At 38.3% G+C, this 20,099-nt stretch overlaps 1 protein-coding gene across 11 annotated transcripts in view; it reads left to right on the plus strand.

Moving 5' to 3' along the window:
- ASAH2 (N-acylsphingosine amidohydrolase 2) overlaps positions 1–20,099 on the plus strand; it is a 91,503-nt gene that overhangs the window by 42,198 nt on the left and 29,206 nt on the right. For 8 of the 11 annotated variants that reach the window (XM_057505871.1, XM_036924023.2, XM_036924028.2 and 5 more), the window contains 5 exons: positions 11,551–11,671; positions 13,156–13,281; positions 16,784–16,870; positions 18,609–18,713; positions 18,813–18,894. In XM_057505871.1, the coding sequence (XP_057361854.1) occupies positions 11,551–11,671; positions 13,156–13,281; positions 16,784–16,870; positions 18,609–18,713; positions 18,813–18,894 (521 nt within the window). Of the gene's footprint in view, positions 1–4,399; positions 4,428–7,739; positions 9,010–10,015; positions 10,799–11,550; positions 11,672–13,155; positions 13,282–16,783; positions 16,871–18,608; positions 18,714–18,812; positions 18,895–20,099 lie in introns of those variants that run through there. The other 3 variants (XM_057505872.1, XM_036924031.2, XM_036924030.2) reach the window with 3 other exon arrangements.

Genomic DNA, 20,099 nt, shown 5'->3' on the forward strand with positions numbered 1-20,099 from the left:
CTGGAAAGTACCTTAGAGAAGGAGTCTGTCAACCAATGGAAAAGACAACACTGAGTCTTGAGAGATTCTGATGTGTATGAAGACACCATATGTATGAAAAAACTCTGAAAGGAGAAGACAAAACAGAGGTTTCAAATGTTTGCACCAAAAGGAAAGTCATGGAGACAGGTAGACAGTCTGAATGGTAGCTCTAGTGGATGGGGCTCTAGACTGTAACTTCTTACACAGTTGCAGAGGGCAGGTGGCCCTGGGAGTGGCAGCTGGGGAGGCTGGCTCACTTCTTCAAGCGTGTTGCAACAGGGTAAGCTGTCTCACTTCTCTTCCCTTCTCCTGTCTTTTTGCTTCTGCTAAGTTCTCTTCTTTCATTGCAGGAGTGGCATGGATCTTTTTTTCTCACCTTGTCATTCTCTAGGGGTTGACACAGCACAGTTCATATTTGTCAGAAGTGTAAGGAAGGTCTGAGCAGGTTTCTGAATGATCCTTCTATTGCCTTCTGTATACGTTGCAAATTCTTTTGTTTTTATAGAAGGTACTTATGTAACGGAGTTCTTTCAAGGCATTTTAAAAAACAGCAAGAACAATGATTTGTTCAACCTATTTGAATAGTTTGTATATACACTCAGAGCAGTCCAATTTTTGAAATTAAAAATTTACATGAAAGATAATGGCTTACAGAATTCATTTGTGGTGTATGTGTTTAAATTGTCTTTACCATTTATGATGATGAGGTCTTGAATTACAATGTCTAATAATCTATTCTCTATGTCTCTTTCTTCTACCCTCTACATCATCCCTCCATCTAATTAACCCCATTCAGACAGCAAATGCAGAAAACTCAGTGTCTGTCTTCACTAACCATTCTTCTCTTTTCTCAGTCTCATCCCATCTTTGTCCTTACAAACACCTCCTCCATTAGCATAAACTGGTGTGTGAAGCTCTGCTCTCTATTCCCACATCCTGAATTTCTCTTCCCTGTTCTGCCTCATCTATGTCATTGTGAAATTTGATGCTGCTCTTTTTTTGTTTTCTTTTGTTTTATGTTTAATTTTTAAAATTTTTATTGAGGCACATACAGTAAAATGCACAAATCTTAGTGTACAGCTCAATGAATTTTGGCATATGTATATACTTACATAACCTTGTGCTGCCTTCTTGCTCCAGCTTCTCTATCAGCTTGTCCACGCTGTTCCTATGGAGTGTAGGCCTCAGATGTGCAGTGAGTCTCCGTTGTATGTCTGGTCCATCCCTGTGTGAGGTTAAGGTGCTTAATAAGGGCTTTTTGATGACAAGGGGGATGGTAGTTGATGGATAACAAAGATAAATCATGCTTGTTAATTTAAATTGTCCCAATTTTAGAAACCAAAGCCATGAAAGCCAATTATCACAACTGGCAGAAGACATTGAACTTACTTGACTGTTGGATTTCTGGAAAGTTCTTTAATCCTACGAGATTTAGAAGGCTATTATTTTTTTCCAAGTTTTTTTTCAGTATAGAAATAATATGTACCTACCATAGAAATCTCAAAGAATATAGGAAGGTAGAAAGAAAGAAAGAAAAATTAACTCAAAGTTACCCTTTCCAAAAAAAAAGTCAGCTGTGGTTAATATTCAGATACATTTCCTCTAGTTCATTTCCCTGTGTGGAACATATTATATGAAATAAGTGTGACTACAAGGCCATTCTGTCAAGGTGACTGCTTGCTCAGCTTCACTTACTCCAGGCATGAGAAACTTTAAAATACTGTGAAAAATATTAGCAATGTTATTTCCATGTACTGAGACTATCAGGTGGGATTTTTTTTTTGTAGTGACTCTATATCCAATAATGATTTTTTTTTGTCTCAAAATCTATATTCTTTTGCAAATATAGTTAATGTAGGTTGGAATTTGCCCATGTATATTTTTCTATCATTTTCTTTCAACTTTTATCTGTTCATATATTTTAGCAGTGTCTCTTTTAATGAGTGAGTTTAGTCTAATTTTAGGAATTGTGATTATTCCCTACCTGGAATTTCTATATCTTTTCAGTTTGTGCTATTTGCCTCATTTTTTCAATGCTTTTTCTTCCTCTATCTTCTTAGGATTGATAGAGATTTTAAAGCTCTTTAAAAATGAAAGATTATAATTTCCAAAGATGGCAGCAACAATAATTCTTATCCCACATATATTATGCAAAGTGATCTTGTCAGTCCCCATCAAGAGGGAGAGATGATTTCTCCAGCCCTTGAAACTTGGCCAATCCTGGGACAGCTTTGATCAACAGAAGATGGCAGGAGTGACACTGTGCTAGGGCTGGGATAATTTTTTTTGAAAACAGACTTTATTTTTTAGAGCAGTTTTAGGTTCCCAGAAAAAGTAAGCAGAATGTTCAGTGATTTACTATATGCTCTCTGCCTCAACACATGCCCAGCCTCCCCCATTTTCAATGTCTGGGATCACAGTGGTATGTATGTGACAACTGATGAACCTACATGGATGCAGCCTTATCACCCAAAGTCCATATATTACATTACCTTAGAGTTGACTCTTGGTGTTGTTCCACACTCTTGGTTTTTAAAAGTTTATTCTTCTGTCCATATATTTTCTCAAATTTCAATAATGAACAAAAAAAAACACTAAAAACCATCTGGTAAACCTGGGACTCAATAACTTCTATTAACATTTTTGTTACAAAGCCTTTTAGATATTTTCATTATCATATTTACATTTTTTTAATTAAAAAAAAGGAAGACTTGTATATAACAGTTGATGACTCTTTCATTTAGAAACACCTTATGAGTATTTTTCAGTGCTATTTAGTATTTTTTAAATCACCATTTTAAAATTGCTATATAGTATTCCATTACATGTATGATAATGTACTCAGTGAATCAGCAATCATTTGATTTTTGTTTTATAGTTTCTTCCATCATGAAGTACATTGTGATAATCATTCTTGAACAGATATTTTGTATATTTGGCAAAGATTTCCCTAAGCTAAGTTACTAGAAGTGGGATTGTTGAGCCAAAGAGGAATGCTTCATATTAAAGGTTTTCTCACAAATTGCCAGATGACCCTCTGGAAGGGTTTTGCTCGTTTCCGTCCTGCTACCCAAGCACGAGTGGAGTATTGTTTCTTATGCTCTTGCCAATCTTGGCATCATCATGCTTTTCAATTGCTGCTAAGTAATAGACCCTGAAGAGCCAAATCACTTTTATTTTCTCTCAATTTCTGAAGTTCCCAGTGAATTAGGCTGAATTAAAAAAAACACTCTTATTGGCCATTTGCTTTTGTTGATCACTTAATCATGCCATTTAAGATGCAAGAATTTTGATTGCATTAGCTTAATGGAACCCACTCAAATAATATCTCTCCACTAACATTATTGAGAGGGGCTTTTTTACCCGGGACTTCTGAAGATAATAAATGGAGGAGCTGAGAATGTACATCTCTTCTCTGAAACAGAGATGGTAGTAACATTCTTCAGGATGCTGGCTCCCAAGTTTACCGGCAACATCAGAGGGCCTCCTCTGGTCACAGCTCATTGTCTGTTTTCAGTCCGAGCAGTCTGGTTCTGTATTCATTGCTTGTGCTTGTTTAAAATTCAGGTCATCTTTGGGTAAAATTCTAGGCCCAGTAACCTATCCAGTATAACACAATGAAACACCCTTTCCTCTCCTTCCCCAAACAGTTTGTAGTGGGGTGAGGTGAAGAGGACTGTAAAGGAGGTGAAAAGACATGTGCTAAATGGGGTAATTCATGCCAGGTGCCACAACACACAGATCGTGAAGTTCCAGTGGCTCAACACATTAGAGATTTTAAATGTGCCTCTTCCCACTCAGGCAGAGTCTAATAAAAATTGGGTGGTCTTTCTGCACACACGTTATTGGCTAGAGCTATTCACATGCACATCCTGCTAGTGGGACTGGAAAATAGGTGACCTATAGTTTTTTGTAAGCACTCCCTGGAAGGCAGAGTTTCTTCCTTTAATTATTTCATGTCCACAGTCAATGGGTTGCATACACATAAGTTGAATACACATACACATGCACCATATAGTTTAAAGTTGTATTAATGCTATGAAATATACATATAACACACTCACTCTCAGAACTTTATTTCTCTTTTCCCTTTTTCATCTCATCACCATCATCATCATCGTGATGGTCTATTCCATTCTTAACATAGGCCGGGCTTTATGCTAAGTACTTTAGATGTATTTGTTCTTTCAATTGCCAGATGTTATCAGGTAGATATTACTATTATGTTGTGAGTATGGTACTGAGGTTCAAATAGATTAGATGACTTCCATCTGACTCCAGAGCTAGTGCTCTTAGCCACTACACCAGATGGCCTCTGTGTTCGACACACTACTGTAGACTGGCTGGCTTAAAACAACAGACATTTATCCTCCCACAGGTCAAGAGGCCAGAAGTCCAAAATGAAGGTATTGGCAGGGTTGATGCCTTCTGGAGGCTCTAAGGGAAAATCTCTTCCATGCTTCTCTCCTAGCTTCTGCTGATTGTGAGCAACCCTTGACTTGCAGATGTATCACTCTGAGATCTACCTCCATCCTTACATCGCCTCCTTCTCTATGTCTCTGGGTATCTCTCTGTTTCTTTTCTCTTGTTTCAAGGATACCAGTTATTGGATTGAAGAACAGCCTAAACCAATGTGATTTCACTTGTTCGTTACCCTGTTTACAACCCTAAAGACTCTATTTCCAAATAAGGTCACATTCTGAGGTTCTGGTGGACATGAATTTTGGGGGATACTATTCAACCCACTACAGCTTCCTATATTTGTGTTTACCCAAAGAGCTCTCATGTTATTACACATTTTCATGAATATTACCTTTGAATGGAAGCACAATATTCACTTTCCTCACTGATGGATATTTAGGCTGGAGAGGTAACAGCTAGCACATAGGACCTTGGTGTGCAGCACACACAGGTGCTCCCTTCTCGGTGCTGACTGAGGGGCCTAACTCAGTGAGCTGAGCGGAGGCCGGATTTCACCTCTATGTACCCTCTTTTCCAGTCACCTTTGTGCAGTGCGTAACTTGCATGCTGGACATGGTGCCCCAGGTCTGAGAAAATGGAACCTGGGATGGGTTTGTTGTTTTGGCATATTTAAGAAGCTCAATTTTACATTTGGCTTTTCTTTTCTGTTTCAGAGTAGGAAGTATATGATGTCTGAGTTGAAAGAGGCCTTAGAAAATGCTTCAGTTACACAGGAGGAGAGAATAATTATACCATCTATATTAATTTGCTGCTAATTGACTCACAAAGCATGGTTCACATCTATTATTTTTCAGTCTTAAGAAACAGATACAGAAATCTGAAAGAAAATTGAATTAAGTTTCCTACAAACTAGGATAAGATACCAAATCTCTTGACTTTCCTGAGAACGTTGATTGCATCATGCCGACTCAAGTAAAGCCCTGCTCTAATGATGACATGGTCATTTAAAAATGTTTGTCAACAGGGACACATTCATCCTTTGATGTCTATATTCTAACTTCTTTTGAAACAACCTACACTTTTCTTCCTGTCTTTTGAACTTTGCTTTGATGAATATTTTTTGACCAGATAAAATGTGAGGGCAGCCTTCTTAAATTAAAATGACCACCTTTCTATATATCTTTATTAATATCTATCTATTGCCATAGGACCTTGCTGTGAAAAGCTGACATATATATATTTTTTGGTATCATTAATCTACAATTACATGAGGAACATTATGTTTACTAGGTTCTCCCTTTCACCAAGTACCCCCATAACCCTCATTAGAGTCACTGTCCATCAGCGTAGTAAGATGCTGTAGAATCACTACTTGTCTTCTCTGTGTTGCACAGCCCTCCCCGAGCCTCCCCCCACATTATACATGCTAATCGTAATGCCCCCTTTCTTCCCCACCCCCCTTATCCCTCCCTTCCCACCCATCCTTCCCAGTCCCTTTCCCTTTGGTAACTGTTAATCCATTCTTGGGTTCTGTGATTCTGCTGCTGTTTTGTTCCTTCAGTTTTTTCTTTGTTCTTATACTCCACATATGAGTGAAATCATTTGGTACTTGTCTTTCTCCACCTGGCTTATTTCACTGAACATAATACCCTCTAGCTCCATCCATGTTGTTGCAAATGGTAGGATTTGTTTTCATCTTATGGCTGAATAATATTCCATTGTGTATATGTACCACATCTTCTTTATCCCTTCATCTACTGATGGACACTTAGGTTGCTTCCATTTCTTGGCAACTGTAAATAGTGCTGCAATAAACATAGGGGTGCATTTGTCTTTTTCAAACTGGGCTGCTATATTCTTAGGGTAAACTCCTAGAAGTGGAATTCCTGGGTCAAATGGTATTTCTATTTTGAGCTTTTTGAGGAACCTCCATACTGCTTTCCACAATGGTTGAACTAATTTACGTTCCCACCAGCAGTGTAGGAGGGTTTCTCTTTCTCCACAACCTTGCCAACATTTGTTGTTGTTTGTCTTTTGGATGGGGGTGATCCCTCTGGTGTGAGGTGATATCTCATTGTGGTTTTAATTTGCATTTCTCTGATAACTAGCGATGTGGAGCATGTTTTCATGTGTCTGTTGGCCATCTGAATTTCTTCTTTGGAGAACTGTCTGTTCAACTCCTCTGCCCATTTTTTAATTGGATTATTTGCTTTTTGTTTGTTGAGGTGCGTGAGCTCTTTATATATTTTGGATGTCAACCCGTTATTGGATCTGTCATTTATGAATATATTCTCCCATACTGTAGGATGCCTTTTTGTTTTATTGGTGTGTCCTTTGCTGTACAGAAGCTTTTCAGCTTGATATAGTCCCATTTGTTCATTTTTGCTTTTGTTTTCCTTGCCCCAGGGAGATATGTTCATGAAGAAGTCGCTCAAGTTTATGTCCAAGAGATTTTTGCCTATGTTTTTTTCTAAGAGTTTTATGGTTTCATGACTTATATTCAGGTCTTTGATCCATTTCGAATTTACTTTTGTGTATGGGGTTAGACAGTGATCCAGTTTCATTCTCTTACATGTAGCTGCCAACACAAGCTGTTGAAGAGGCTATTATTTCCCCATTGTATGTCCATGGCTCCTTTATCATATACTAATTGACCATATATGTCTGGGTTAATGTCTGGAGTCTCTATTTTGTTCCACTGGTCTGTGGCTCTGTTCTTGTGCCAGTACCAAATTGTCTTGATTACTGTGGCTTTGTAGTAGAGCTGGAAGTTGGGGAGTGAGATCCCCCCCCAACTTTATTCTTCTTTCTCAGGATTGTTTTGGCTATTCGGGGTTTTTGGTGTTTCCATATGAATTTTTGAACTATTTGTTCCAGTTCATTGAAGAATGCTGTTGGTATTTTGATAGGGATTGCATTGAATCTGTAGATTGCTTTGGACAGGATGACCATTTTGACAATATTTATTCTTCCTAGCCAAGAACATGGAATGAGTTTCCATTTGTTAGTGTCCTCTTTAATTTCTCTTAAGAGTGTCTTGTAGTTTTCAGGGTATAGGTCTTTCACTTCCTTGGTTAGGTTTATTCCTAGGTATTTTATTCTTTTTGATGGAATTGTGAATGGAATTGTTTTCCTGATTTCTCTTTCTGCTAGTTCATTGTTAGTGTATATGAAAGCCACAGATTTCTGTGTATTAATTTTGTATCCTGCAACTTTGCTGAATTTATATATATTAGTTCTAGTAGTTTTGGAGTGGAGTCTTTAGGGTTTTTTTTATGTACAATATCATGTCATCTGCAAATAGTGACAGTTTGACTTCTTTACCTATCTGGATTCCTTCTATTTCTTTGTTTTGTCTAATTGCGATGGCTAGGATCTCCAGTACTATGTTGAATAACAGTGGGGAGAGTGGGCATCCCTGTCTTGTTCCCAATCTTAAAGGAAAAGCTTTCAGCTTCTCACTGTTCAGTATGATGTTGGCTGTGGGTTTATCATATATGGCCTTTATTATGTTGAGGTACTTGCCCTCTATACCCATTTTGTTGAGAGTTTTTATCATGAATGGATGTTGAATTTTGTTGAATGCTTTTTCAGTGTCTATGGAGATGATCATGTGATTTTTGTCTTTCTTTTTGTTGATGTGGTGGATGATGTGGATGGATTTTCGAATGTTGTACCATCCTTGCATCCCTAAGATGAATCCCACTTGGTCATGGTGTATGATTCTTTTGATGTATTTTTTAATTCAGTTTGCTAATATTTTGTTGAGTATTTTTGCATCTATGTTCATCAGGGATATTGGTCTGTAATTTTCTTTTTTGGTGGGGTCTTTGAACAAGCTGTTATTTTAGTAGCACGTATTTCAAAGGGTAGAGGCAGAAAAATGAAGCATCTATTATTCTGAAATTCAAGTAGTTTTTTTTTGGTACTTCTTTATCCACCTTTTTAAACTTTTATTTCTTTTTTGTCCTCTTTTAAACCTTTTGTAATACTTTTTTTTCAGTTTTGTGGAAGAAAAAGTCAATTCATTTTCTAAGGCCTAAAATAATGAAAATTAATAAATGACATAAATGAGAATTCAAGTTTGTAGTCTAATTAGTAGACCAAAGTTCTTAGCATTTGCTTTCTCCACAGATGTTATGAGTCCTTGATGGTAGAGAACACATCTGATTCTGTCTGTGTTCCTTGGAGTTTAATACAATGCCAGCCACACACTGGGCTGCTAGTAAATTGTTGTTGATTGATTGACTGAAACAACCACCATCTCTCCTTGCCCTTATCCACTGTGCTCTGCACTCCCTGACTATTCATTTCTGAACACACTTCACCCCTTCCCAGCTCTATCCTTTGCTGTGGAAGACTTTTCTCCACTGATCTCCTTACCACTTCCTACTTATCTCTTAAGACGCAGCTCAAATGTCACATCTTCTTTGAAGCATTTCTCAACGTCAAGAAGAAACCTCATTCATTTCTGTCCCTTATGCCTGGCACAGAGCCAAAGTAAAAAATATGTATTGAATGAGCAAGTGCATGACCGAAAGGGACAGAGCCAGTATCCCATAGCAGGTAAGAACTTGGGCTTTCTGGTCTGGCAAACCTGGATTCATAGCCCTGCTTCTTGACTTAGAACTGTGTGACCGTGGTCAGTTTACTTTATCACTCTGAGACTTTGTTTCCTTAGCTGTAAAATGAGGATAATAATAGTATCCCACTCAGAGGGCTCTTGTGAGAATAAAGACCTACACATCCATTGGTTGGGCAATGAGAACTGTACACAACATCCTTTACCTACTCAGCTCTACATGACAGTCGGTGGTGACAGAACTGTCCTACAGGGTTCCTCTGATCACACTGCAGAGGCTGCAGGCTGGCTGACACTGGCTGACCTCAGTGCCGTCTCACATTGATATTTGGGCCAGAAAGCTACAGAATTATGGCCGCCATCCCATTTTCCTTCCAAACTAAATGGGATAAAACTACAAAAAGCCTCCAATTAACCAACAAACACTAATTGACTAGAATTTCTCCTTGGCACCTGAGGAGAAAGAGGCAAACCACAAAAAAGAATGTAACATAAGGGTTTTTAAAATTATCGGGACCTTGCAAATAACTTCTAGATGACCTTAGAACTACCTTCAAACTAAACTCTACCTTTGCATGGTGGCCAGTATGCACTGTGGGGATTGAATTCAGCTTGCAAACTGGTGATCTAGCCTAACACTCTTCTAAAAAGTTCAAAGTGGAAGTCAGCATAAAAAAAAAACTATTGTGGAAATTTTCAAATATGTAACAATTTAGAGTGACTAGTCTAATGTATCTCCATGTAAATATTATCCAGCTTAAATAATTAGCAATACTCTGCCATTCTGTTTCACAAACTCTCCTTCCCTTTTTGTTTGTTTTGCTATAGTATTTAAAAGCAGATACCAGATAGCATATCATTTCATTTCTAAGTATTTCGGTATGTATCTCTACCATATAAAAACTTAAAATTTAATTACAATCCATTATCACAACCCACAAAATTAAAAATAATTTCTTATGTGGTCTAAAACTCTGTGTTCAGTTTTTCCTGATTATATCAATAAAATCTTTTTACAGTTGTTTTCTTTGAATACAAATCCAAACATAGTCCACACACTGCATTTGTTGGATAGGTATGTTAAGTCTCTTAATTTGTAACAACTCCCTCCTTTTTTCCTTGCCATTATTTATTTAAGAATTTTAAAATCAGAAACTATTTCATGAAAACATGGATTTGTGGAAGATCTGGCCAACCTAGCTTATACTCACATGAGGCCACATTTGGCTGTAGCACAGCAGAGGATGCAGTCTTTAGATTGTGCAAATGCCTCTAACTCTCCACAGTCCACACTAGTCTCTATTGCACCAACCAGTTAACTCATTTATGGTGCCTACCCAACCCCCATGGGCATGGTTCTAGATGGCCTCTGACCTACACATCCATTGGTTGGGCAATGAGAACTGAATCTTAAATGATGACCTTGAATTCCCCAAACATCTCTAGTTATTAAGTAAATGTTTTGTGCACTACAGTATTCAAGTAGGAACATAAACTGAAATGTTTAGGAAGTTTCAGTGAAGAGTTAAATCAACAAAACTTTAAAAAAAATCTTGAACCTGAAACTTTATGAACTGACATCTCTCTTTTCTTGGGTATTCTAGTTGATCTACTTTATAGCCTTCCATTCTGTAAATGTCTTCATCACCTGTATGGAGGTTTGATGCCACAAAGGCGACTGGTTAAGGTATCACAAGATCCAAACTTTGGTCTTGATCCTTTATGACTAGTGGGTCACCAGTTTGCTTTTCTGAGACACCTTGCAGAATGGAGGTAATAACAACTTCTCTCTCAGGGTTGTTGTGATGTTCAAATAAGGTAACAGATGTGAAATTAGTTTGTAAACTATACAGTTCTACACTTAAACAAGGTATTACTATGCATAAGGATATACTGAATTATGCATAGCTTCATCTTTCACACCTCCGTGCATTTACTCTGCTGTTTCCTCTCCCAAGGATGCCCTTAAGAATTAGTTGCTAGTCCTCTGTGCTCCCCAAACACTTTATGCCTATTTCTTTATAACATTTGTTACCCTGTAGTAAAGCCATTTGTTCACATCTTTGTCTTCTGCAAGATTCTGAGGGTAAACTGCAATCTGTTTAATGCTTGGCACATAGCAGACTCTCAGTAAATGTCTTCTGAGTTCGATAAGATTGATCTGAATAATTATGTGTGTGCCTGTCTTGAAAGACAAAGTCTATGTCTATATACAATTCTTTAGGTCTATTATCTGGTAACTGGCCAGTCTTGTTAAAAACTTATGATGAAGATGACAATGATGAAATATTCCTAAAAATTAAGTTTTGTTTGTTTAAGTAAATGAACAGACTTCTTGAGTATATTATTAGTAAGTTAAGCTTATTAACAGTGAAAGAACCTATCTGTGGAATGCCTATTATTAAAAAAAACTTCTTTCTTCCTGGATTAAACATAAGCTCCCAGTCACATTTGGTCTCAGCTCTGTGCTTCTCAGGGCTTTTTACTCTTTTTTTTTTTACTCAGAGCTTCTTGCTTTTTTACAGCTGGTTTGCCATCCACCCAGTCAGCATGAACAACAGCAACCACCTTGTAAATAGTGACAATATGGGCTATGCATCTTACCTTTTTGAGCAAGAGAAGAACAAAGGATATCTACCTGGACAGGTGAGAACTTATGTCATCAAAAGCTTCAGCTTAAGTCATTGACTATCATCATTCATGCAATATTCAAGATCGTTGGCTCAAATCTTCAGATTAAAGAATCATCATGGCATCACATACCAATATACTTGGATAAGAGAAATTCTCCATCTTTCCTCTTAGGGAAGGAAAAATTTGAAATGACTAGTACACTTTGTGTCAAATACTTCATAAAGTTACAATTCATTGGGAAGGAAGGGCAAGTTCAAGATATTTGCAATGTAAAATAATTTTTCATCAACTGGGAAGTATGACAAACTGTGTTGATGTTTTCTGTTGTTTTCAGAGCTATAAAAATATTAAGCACCTTCTTAATGATGTAAGAACCTGAATGAGGACAGGTGATAAGTTCTTTTCAATGGTGAAGACTTTCCTTTTAATGATGAATTTCTTTTCAAGGACTTTGTTCCATTTTTCCTGCAATAAGACCTAAGGCTTTTTTTTTTTTTAATTTTGAAATAGTGAGTGGTGGGATTAGAGATGGGTAGCCAGGAACCAGTTCACATACTCCAGGAAGCTCCTCAGCTCTATATAAAGTATCGAATACAGGTAGATAAATGGCAAGGAGGGATCCCAGTGTCCGAGCCCCAGATGCAGAAGAATATGTGATGGGATGAAAGCCCTAGGACTCTGCCTAGAATGAATGTTCTGTTTTAAAAAATATTAGCCCCATGAACATTCAGTCTGATATTTCAGCTCCTTTGTTAACAAAAATTTCTCCATTTTTTTTCATTTTAGCCTGTGTGTTAGGGAAAAGAAAGGATGTTCCCATTTATCATCACTGGCTAGATGCTAGTTTGAGATAAATGATCTTTCTGGTATAAAACAAGAAATGATCTCTAATACTTGCTTATCTCTTTCCCTAAGAAAATGTAGGACATTTATTGTGGAATGGCAGACCAGTTGGGTTCATGTTAAGGTCTTGTACCAGTCTAAAGGGTTTTGTGTTGTTACTTTAGGATAAAGAAATGGAGAAAATGCAGAGGGCCGGTCTGGATGGTGGGTGGTATATTTAGGTTCAGCTTTGCAACAGGAAAATCTGGATTGGCTCTTTTCTATTTGAGCCAATAAGATATATTTATTTTAAAAGGGAATATGGATCTCTGAGCCCCAGTTACCACACCAAAGACTAGATTGATCGGTCAGCATTTTATAATTTGTTGTTGCACACTGTTTCTTGTCGAAATGTTTCTGTTTGAGGCACAAATTAGAAACTCTCCTTTTTGAAACAGCTTTACTGATAATTGAAATATCATGAGTAGTAATATGTATGCTGACTGCAATGTGAGCCTTTTCAGAAATAAAACATTCTCAGAATATTGTATATCTCATGTATTGCATGAATGTGAATTTGAATAGTTCACCAGAATGGATTGAATGTTTGCATTTTTAATGAAAGTCATTATGGGAAATAAGAATAAAATGCAATTGGGTGTTTCTTTTGGCAGGGACCATATGTAGCAGCGTTTGCTTCATCAAACCTGGGAGATGTGTCCCCCAATATTCTTGGCCCGCATTGCATCAACACCGGAGAATCTTGTGATAATGCCAATAGCTCTTGCCCCATTGGTGGGGTAGGTAATTATTACATGGATTCTTTGTTTTGCATCTTGTGTACATTTTCTGTTTAAAGAGTCAACCATTAATTTACAATTATGCCTTCCTCAAGTATACACTAGCCTATTATTGCTAGCATTTGCTCTTCTCAAAAGCATCCACTAAATTTCGATTGGGTGAAATTAGAGTGTTCCATCTGATTGACTGTTAAGTGTTTTGAATGGTGAGACAGTTCAGTAAGTTTCAGAGATTAAATACCCTTCCCTAAACTTGGACAGTCTAAAACATTTTGCCTTGGCATTTCTGACATCACATGTTAGTTCAAAAACTGCCTGCCTGACACATTTCTCACTGATTATAGAGTCTATAGGGTCTTTAAAAAATGCAAAGGTCAAAACTCTTTTTCTTTTCTTATAAACTACAAACAAAAACAACATGCTGTAAAAGCTCGAACATGGGAAGCGTAGAAGCAGTGAAAAGCCAAAGTCCCTGCTTGCCTCCCCACCCGCCCCGCCCTCTCTCCTTTCCAGAAGTTACCACTCTCACACCTCTTCCAATTTGTTTATGTACTCATAAATAAAATTTTTTAACTTTGTTGATTTTTTTTTATTGGTTTGGGGTTTGACTAAATTGGCTTGGAAATCTTTTAGGAACATATGTAGGTCTGTGTGGTAAGTTTTAAAGAGAACAAGTAGGGTTGTACTGTTATTTATTGAACTGCCTCCTGCCCCCCATGTTCATTTATATTGTTTCAACTTTGACATGAATAGCAGATACTAGTTTCTGGGTTTTTAATTCGTTGGGTTTATAGAACATTTCACCTGTGATATTACACTTACTAAACACTATTGTCTGGGCTACTGATTCCAATCAACCCCACCCAGTGAGCAATATAGTTTTCACAATTATACGTTTCTATTATATATAAAACCTTCGTTACCCTTCATTTGCAAAATTTTCACACATTATTACTTCACATTAGATTTGAAGATGACTTCAAATTCCAAAATTCATAAATGAAATGGTTAAACAATTTATGATACTTATTTGTGATAGAATATTCTACACCATCTTAATGTCTTACGTTGGAATACTTAAGGTCGGACCAAGTTCATAATACACAGTGTTAACTAAGAAAATTAGGCTTTAATATTGAGTATTCATTATGATTGCAGTTTTGAAAATAAATGCAATAAGAAAACAAAGTGAAACACGCTGTTAACCATGGTTTGCTCTTTTTGGCACTATTTTAAGTGGTTTTTATTATTTAATTCTATTTATACATTTTTTTTTTGCATATTTTTCTACAGTGAGTTTACTTTACTTTATAAACAGAAAACATTACAACAAAATCATACCCCCACCCACAACAGCATTCTGTTTCTCTCTGTTCTCCATGTGTTGGCTTCCCTCATGTTTGCAAGGAGGTGGTCAGCAGTGAAGAAGCTGTATGGCTTTTTTCCCCATTTACAGAGGAGAGAGCAAGCTTCTCTAACCATGGATTAAAAGTCCTTTTCAGTCTGATTGGGTCCATTTCTGTCTCACATCTATCCCTGGACCACAGCAGTTGCTGGGGAAATAGCACGTGTTGACTGACTTAAACTGGGGTTCCTGACCAATCTTTGGCAGGTCACAAGAAATTGCCTTGATTGCCTTAAACTTATTGGAATTAGGAGTGGGATCATTGACTGCAAGGAGAGAGATGGCTTTCTCAACAAAATCACGATTCACTTAGAAAGGGGAAGGTAAATGAATGATGTTGCCATGTCTTCTGCTTCATTGTGGTTTCTTAACAAAATTGTTTTCTAATTTAGAAAATACCTTTCATGGTATTTTTTTCAAAAATGATCTATGCTTGTTAAAAATTCAGATAATTTTGAAAAGTTCCTAAAACAAAACATGTAAAGGGGCACCTCCTCACCACACAGTTAACCTGTTCAAATTTTAATGAACATTGTTTCAAATACCTTTCTATGCATCCATGCACATACATGCACATGCAATTTACCTAAATGGGATCATATTGTAATGCCCTTCTAGAACTGCTTCCTTATTTCTAGTAAATATACTTCAAAGCATCAAGTTAACTCAGTAATTTTCAATTTTAAGTACTGTAATTCAGTTAACTAATCCCCTACTGATGAGTGTTTTCTTCCCTCTTTTCTTCCTTCGCGCCTTCTCTTCTTTCTTTTTTTCCCTTCCTTTGCATTCTGTGGTCACTGTGCTTGTCATACATATTTTCAACTGTGTATGAGTTTCACCTTAGGACAAATTCTTACCAGTGAGTTTGCTGTCATAGAGAAAGTGCATCTAACTTAAACCGCACATTGCCTAGAGGTGCCGCTCACATTTCCTCCCTCAGGACACAGGACACAGTTTTTCTAAACTCTCAGGGACACCAGGTTTCTCAATCTTCAGTTTTTGTCAACATAACATGCAGAGTTCTCTCTTTGTAATTTAGACTTACATTTAATTATTCATGAGCTTAAAGATATTTTAATGTTGACTGACCACTTACATTTCTTTTTTTGTGAATTACCTATTTCATCTGTATTCTATTGTGTATCCATTAGGGTGCTTTTTTCTTTTCTTTTTTTCTAGTTTTGTTGAGATACAATTGACATATAAATGTATAATTTAAAAAGTGTACAATGTGATGATTCTTTGAGACACACACAGAATGCTTTCACTGCAAATAAGAGAAAACCCAAATCAATATGGATGAATCCAAAGGTAGTCATAAAGATTTTTTTTCTTATTGACTTTTTAAAGCTCCTAAAATATTACAGCGCCTAATATATTAAAATCATTTTCCATAAACAGTACAGGGTCCCCCTTCACCTCAGTTATCAGTTGTTTTTTATCCTTACTTATGTGTTGGTTTTCTGTACCTGGGTGTTCAAAATGTTTAAGTTGTCAGATTTATTAAGCCTGTCCTACATAATTTTTAGAAGGGTATTTCCACACCCTTCAGAATTAAAAATATATTCATTAATATTTTCTTCTTTGGTTTCATTCATAATATTTAAGTATATGATCCCTCTCAAACCTTTCTGATGAAAAAAGTAAAGTATTGAGCCAAATTTATTTAATGATTTTTTTCCTAGAAGGTCAGCTAGTTGTCCCAATGTAATTTTAACTTAGTGTCCATTTAAGGTGGTCATGAGTGAGAGCCATAGGTGGGAACCAGCAAACAAAAAGATGTGCAGCAAATGGAGAGCTGGCCTAGGTTTTAGCTCAGATATTTTCTATCTATACAATCTCTGACAAATCCTCTAACCCATCTGAGCCTCAGATTCCTTATTTTTAAAAGTAAGGTGCCAGAATAGATGATTTCTAAAGATATTCACTGCTCCATTTCGTGTATAGATATACACGAATTTATAATCTGAGAAAATATCTGAAAAGAAATGCTAGAATGAGACTTTAAAAGTACATTTGCTTAGACTCACGTGTAATTTTGCGTTCCTTAAGCTAACCACTTATTTCTCTAAGAACACATCTTGTCTCATTTTCCAGGGTAGCACGTGTATTGCTATGGGGCCTGGACGGGATATGGTTGACAGCGCACAGATTATAGGGCAGACCATTTATCAGAGAGCAAAGGTAAGCTGTGGCCCAACCTCTTTCATCTTCATTTAAAATTGTCCTTTAAAACCCAGACACACCGTCCTTTACAGTGATGCTTTACAATTACTGTAAGAGCAGCAAGAGCTCAAGTCTGGAGGACTGAATGCTGTTCACGTTCAGTTAGGAAGGTAGCTTTCACAGGCCACACAGGGCGTCTTTCTGACTGCTTGGTTTGACTTCATAAAGGAAGTGCCTTTAAAACCAAGTAATCCGGAGGGCTTGCCTTGGACAGTGGGATAATGGATTGTGAAGTTTTCAATTAACATGGTTATCAGATAGGACCAGACTGATTCAAATTCTTGGAAGTCATCTCAGGCCTTTGCCTGCTGTCACCTGACCATTTCTAAGCTTTTCCTTCAGTGACAAGGCAAAGCTGAGCACAACTCCTGGTTCTTGCAATTTAGATTCAAATTAGTTCCTACATTTCTTCTTAATGGCAGAGATCATCCATCTTACATTTTTTCTTTTCTTTTTAAAATGTTTTCTGATGAGGAGAGAATCTTGTGTCCCAGAGATTACTATGAGTTACTCACCCTCCTTCCTTTCCTAAATTTTACCTTCCATTTTCCCCCCGTATTTTGCATCAGCTCCTGTGGAGACAGATTTCTGATCGAAAAGATGAAAGATGACCTGGAATTGGTATATCTCTGATAAAGATAGTTAAATCCCTTCTTTTTATAGCTTACTCAGACCTTTGCTGCATGCCTTTGTGTGTGTGTGTGTGTGGTAAATATTTTTTCCAAGGGCTCTAAAATGTTTCAGGAGCAATTAAGAAAGAACAAAAGCACCCTTAAAAACATCAGACACCAGCCAGCCTAATTGCTGCAGTTTCTTTTTAATTACTGTGGTATTATCAGTGGATTGTTCTAAGTTAACAGATTCTATTTAGGTTGTGCACCCATGACACAGTTTGGTGTCAGAAATTTTGTACCATTCTAGGCCTGCGAGCCATAGAGATTTGTCCCACATTCTGGATTCCCTTCTTGTCAGGGCACAACTTCCCTTTTCATCAGGGAAAGCAGTTTGCAGCTGGTGTTACTGATGACTTATCTTAAGAGCTCCCTTGTGGCTGTTGAAACTGGAGATAGAGTGGAAATGGTTAGGTGTCAGGCAAAGGGACTTGAGCAGGATTTGCCTGTAGCTGTGATACAGGGCAATAAAAACAAACATTTTAAAACACATTTTGGCCCACAGTTCCCGTAAAATTGAAAAAGTATCAATTGACCATATTAACAAAAAACAAAGTGTGGGTGTGGGCGGGGCAGCTGCAACAGATAAATGGAGACTGAAGTCTTTCAAGCCACCCTTTGGCACACACCCTGCCAGAGGGCCCTAGGATTTAGAGGGGGAAAACTCCGTGAGAATGCCCAAGGATATAGTCTCGTTCGGGCACAGACATTAATTTGGGCCACCTACTCCTAATCTTAAATTTTCTTGACTGTCTTTTGAGTGAGATTGGGACCTTTTTGTGCCACAGCCTATATCACTAGAATTTCATATTTGTAGGGACTAGACACAGGTCAGTAGTCTCAAGCTTCTGGGAAGCCGCTGTGTTTGGTAGAGAGATCCATGTGTGCAGAGGCTATTTCTAAGCAGCCAGCAAAACAAAACTTGGCTGAGAGATGCTATTCCAAATTGGTACATATTGGGTACAATTGGTACTGTTTATTTTCGCTTTTTTGCTCATAACAGTAAGCCTGGGTGGGTTTTCTAGGAACTATATGCCTCTGCCTCCCAGGAGGTAACCGGACCACTGGCTTCAGCTCATCAGTGGGTTAATATGACTGATGTCACCGTTTGGATCAATTCTACACACACCGTAAGTGTTTCTGAGTCATACTGGGTAAAGCTGTGGGCTGATCTCATTATTTTCTTGAAGTTCAACTTCTGGTTTTTGTTTTAAAAATCTTTCCTTTAGGCAAAAACGTGTAAACCAGCACTGGGCTACAGTTTTGCAGCTGGCACAATTGACGGGTTTGGGACCCTCAATTTTACACAGGGTAAGGTGCTGTCTGATGAAATCTGTGGCTCTGGGTTCTGAAGCTTCAGGGTTCCAAAGGGTTTGGATGCAGCCAATACTTCACTATTTTTATTTTTAATCTTGGTGGTGTGGTGGTTTTCCAGATTTATAGGGCAGCTAGATTTCCCAGGGATAAGTGTCCTTTGCAACTTAGCTTTCTAGTGATTTGAACAGAATCAGAGACAACTTCTCTTTTCATTTCAGTAGGTGGACAAATAATGTTAAATTGGTCTGGGGCTGGGGAGAGTGGGGGGACAGTGCAGGGTGGGGTTGTCACTGTACCTTCCACACTATGAGCTGGCTCTCCCATCTGGTTATTAGTGTTTCTTTCCTAATTCCTTTATTGAAGCCAAGGTTCCTCAGGGCAGAAGCTTTTAGGAGCCTAAAGCATGTGGTCCCAGGTCCCTTTCCTGTACATTTTGTCCCTTGATTGTTGTTGGCTCTAATAGCCTTGCATTCTGTCTGTGCATTTGATAGAGCACTGATCTCTTCCGGCTTTACAACCGGGTTTCATCTATGGGTGGGAGCAGGGACATTGGCTGGGTGAGCTGCAGCAGTTCCAGCTTCAGGGCAGGCCAGGTAGCATGGTCTCCGTGCAGCTTTGCCACCTTAGGTGAAGACTGTGCGTGTCCTCAAAGGCCAAGGCTACAGGGGCCACGGGATCTTTGGGATCTTCACTGGTGAAGGCTTCAGGAACCACCTGATCACCTTTTCTCCTGCTCGGCCCTCTCCCGTGGGGGCTCTCTAGGCTGACGGTGTGCTAGCTTTGACTCACAGGTGCCCATGTAATGGTGCTGGCCCTGCTGTCTCATGCATGAACGTGTGCCCATGGAGCAGGGACAGGCCTGATATCTGGAATGTGGGTGTTCCATGCAGCAAGAGCAGCTCCAGGAGCCAGGACACCGACTTGCCAGTGGTGATAGGGGTTCTGTGCCTAACGACATTGGGCACATGGAACAGCCATGGAACGGGGGACTGGAGTCCATGTAGTTGCAGAGAACAGTGCCTCTGGGGTCTAGGACAATGGATAGCGCCCAGCAGTAGTGGCTCCAGTGCCTGAGATGCAGGTCCATGCTGAGGTGCTGCAGATCCTGGGGCTGAGGCACGGGTATCCACAGTGTGACCACAGAGCTGGGGGCTGAAACATGGATGCGTGTGGAACAGCTGAGGGCTCTGGGGTCAGAG

This window comes from Manis pentadactyla, chromosome 8, assembly GCF_030020395.1.
Source record: "Manis pentadactyla isolate mManPen7 chromosome 8, mManPen7.hap1, whole genome shotgun sequence".
Taxonomy (NCBI): Eukaryota; Metazoa; Chordata; class Mammalia; order Pholidota; family Manidae; genus Manis; species Manis pentadactyla.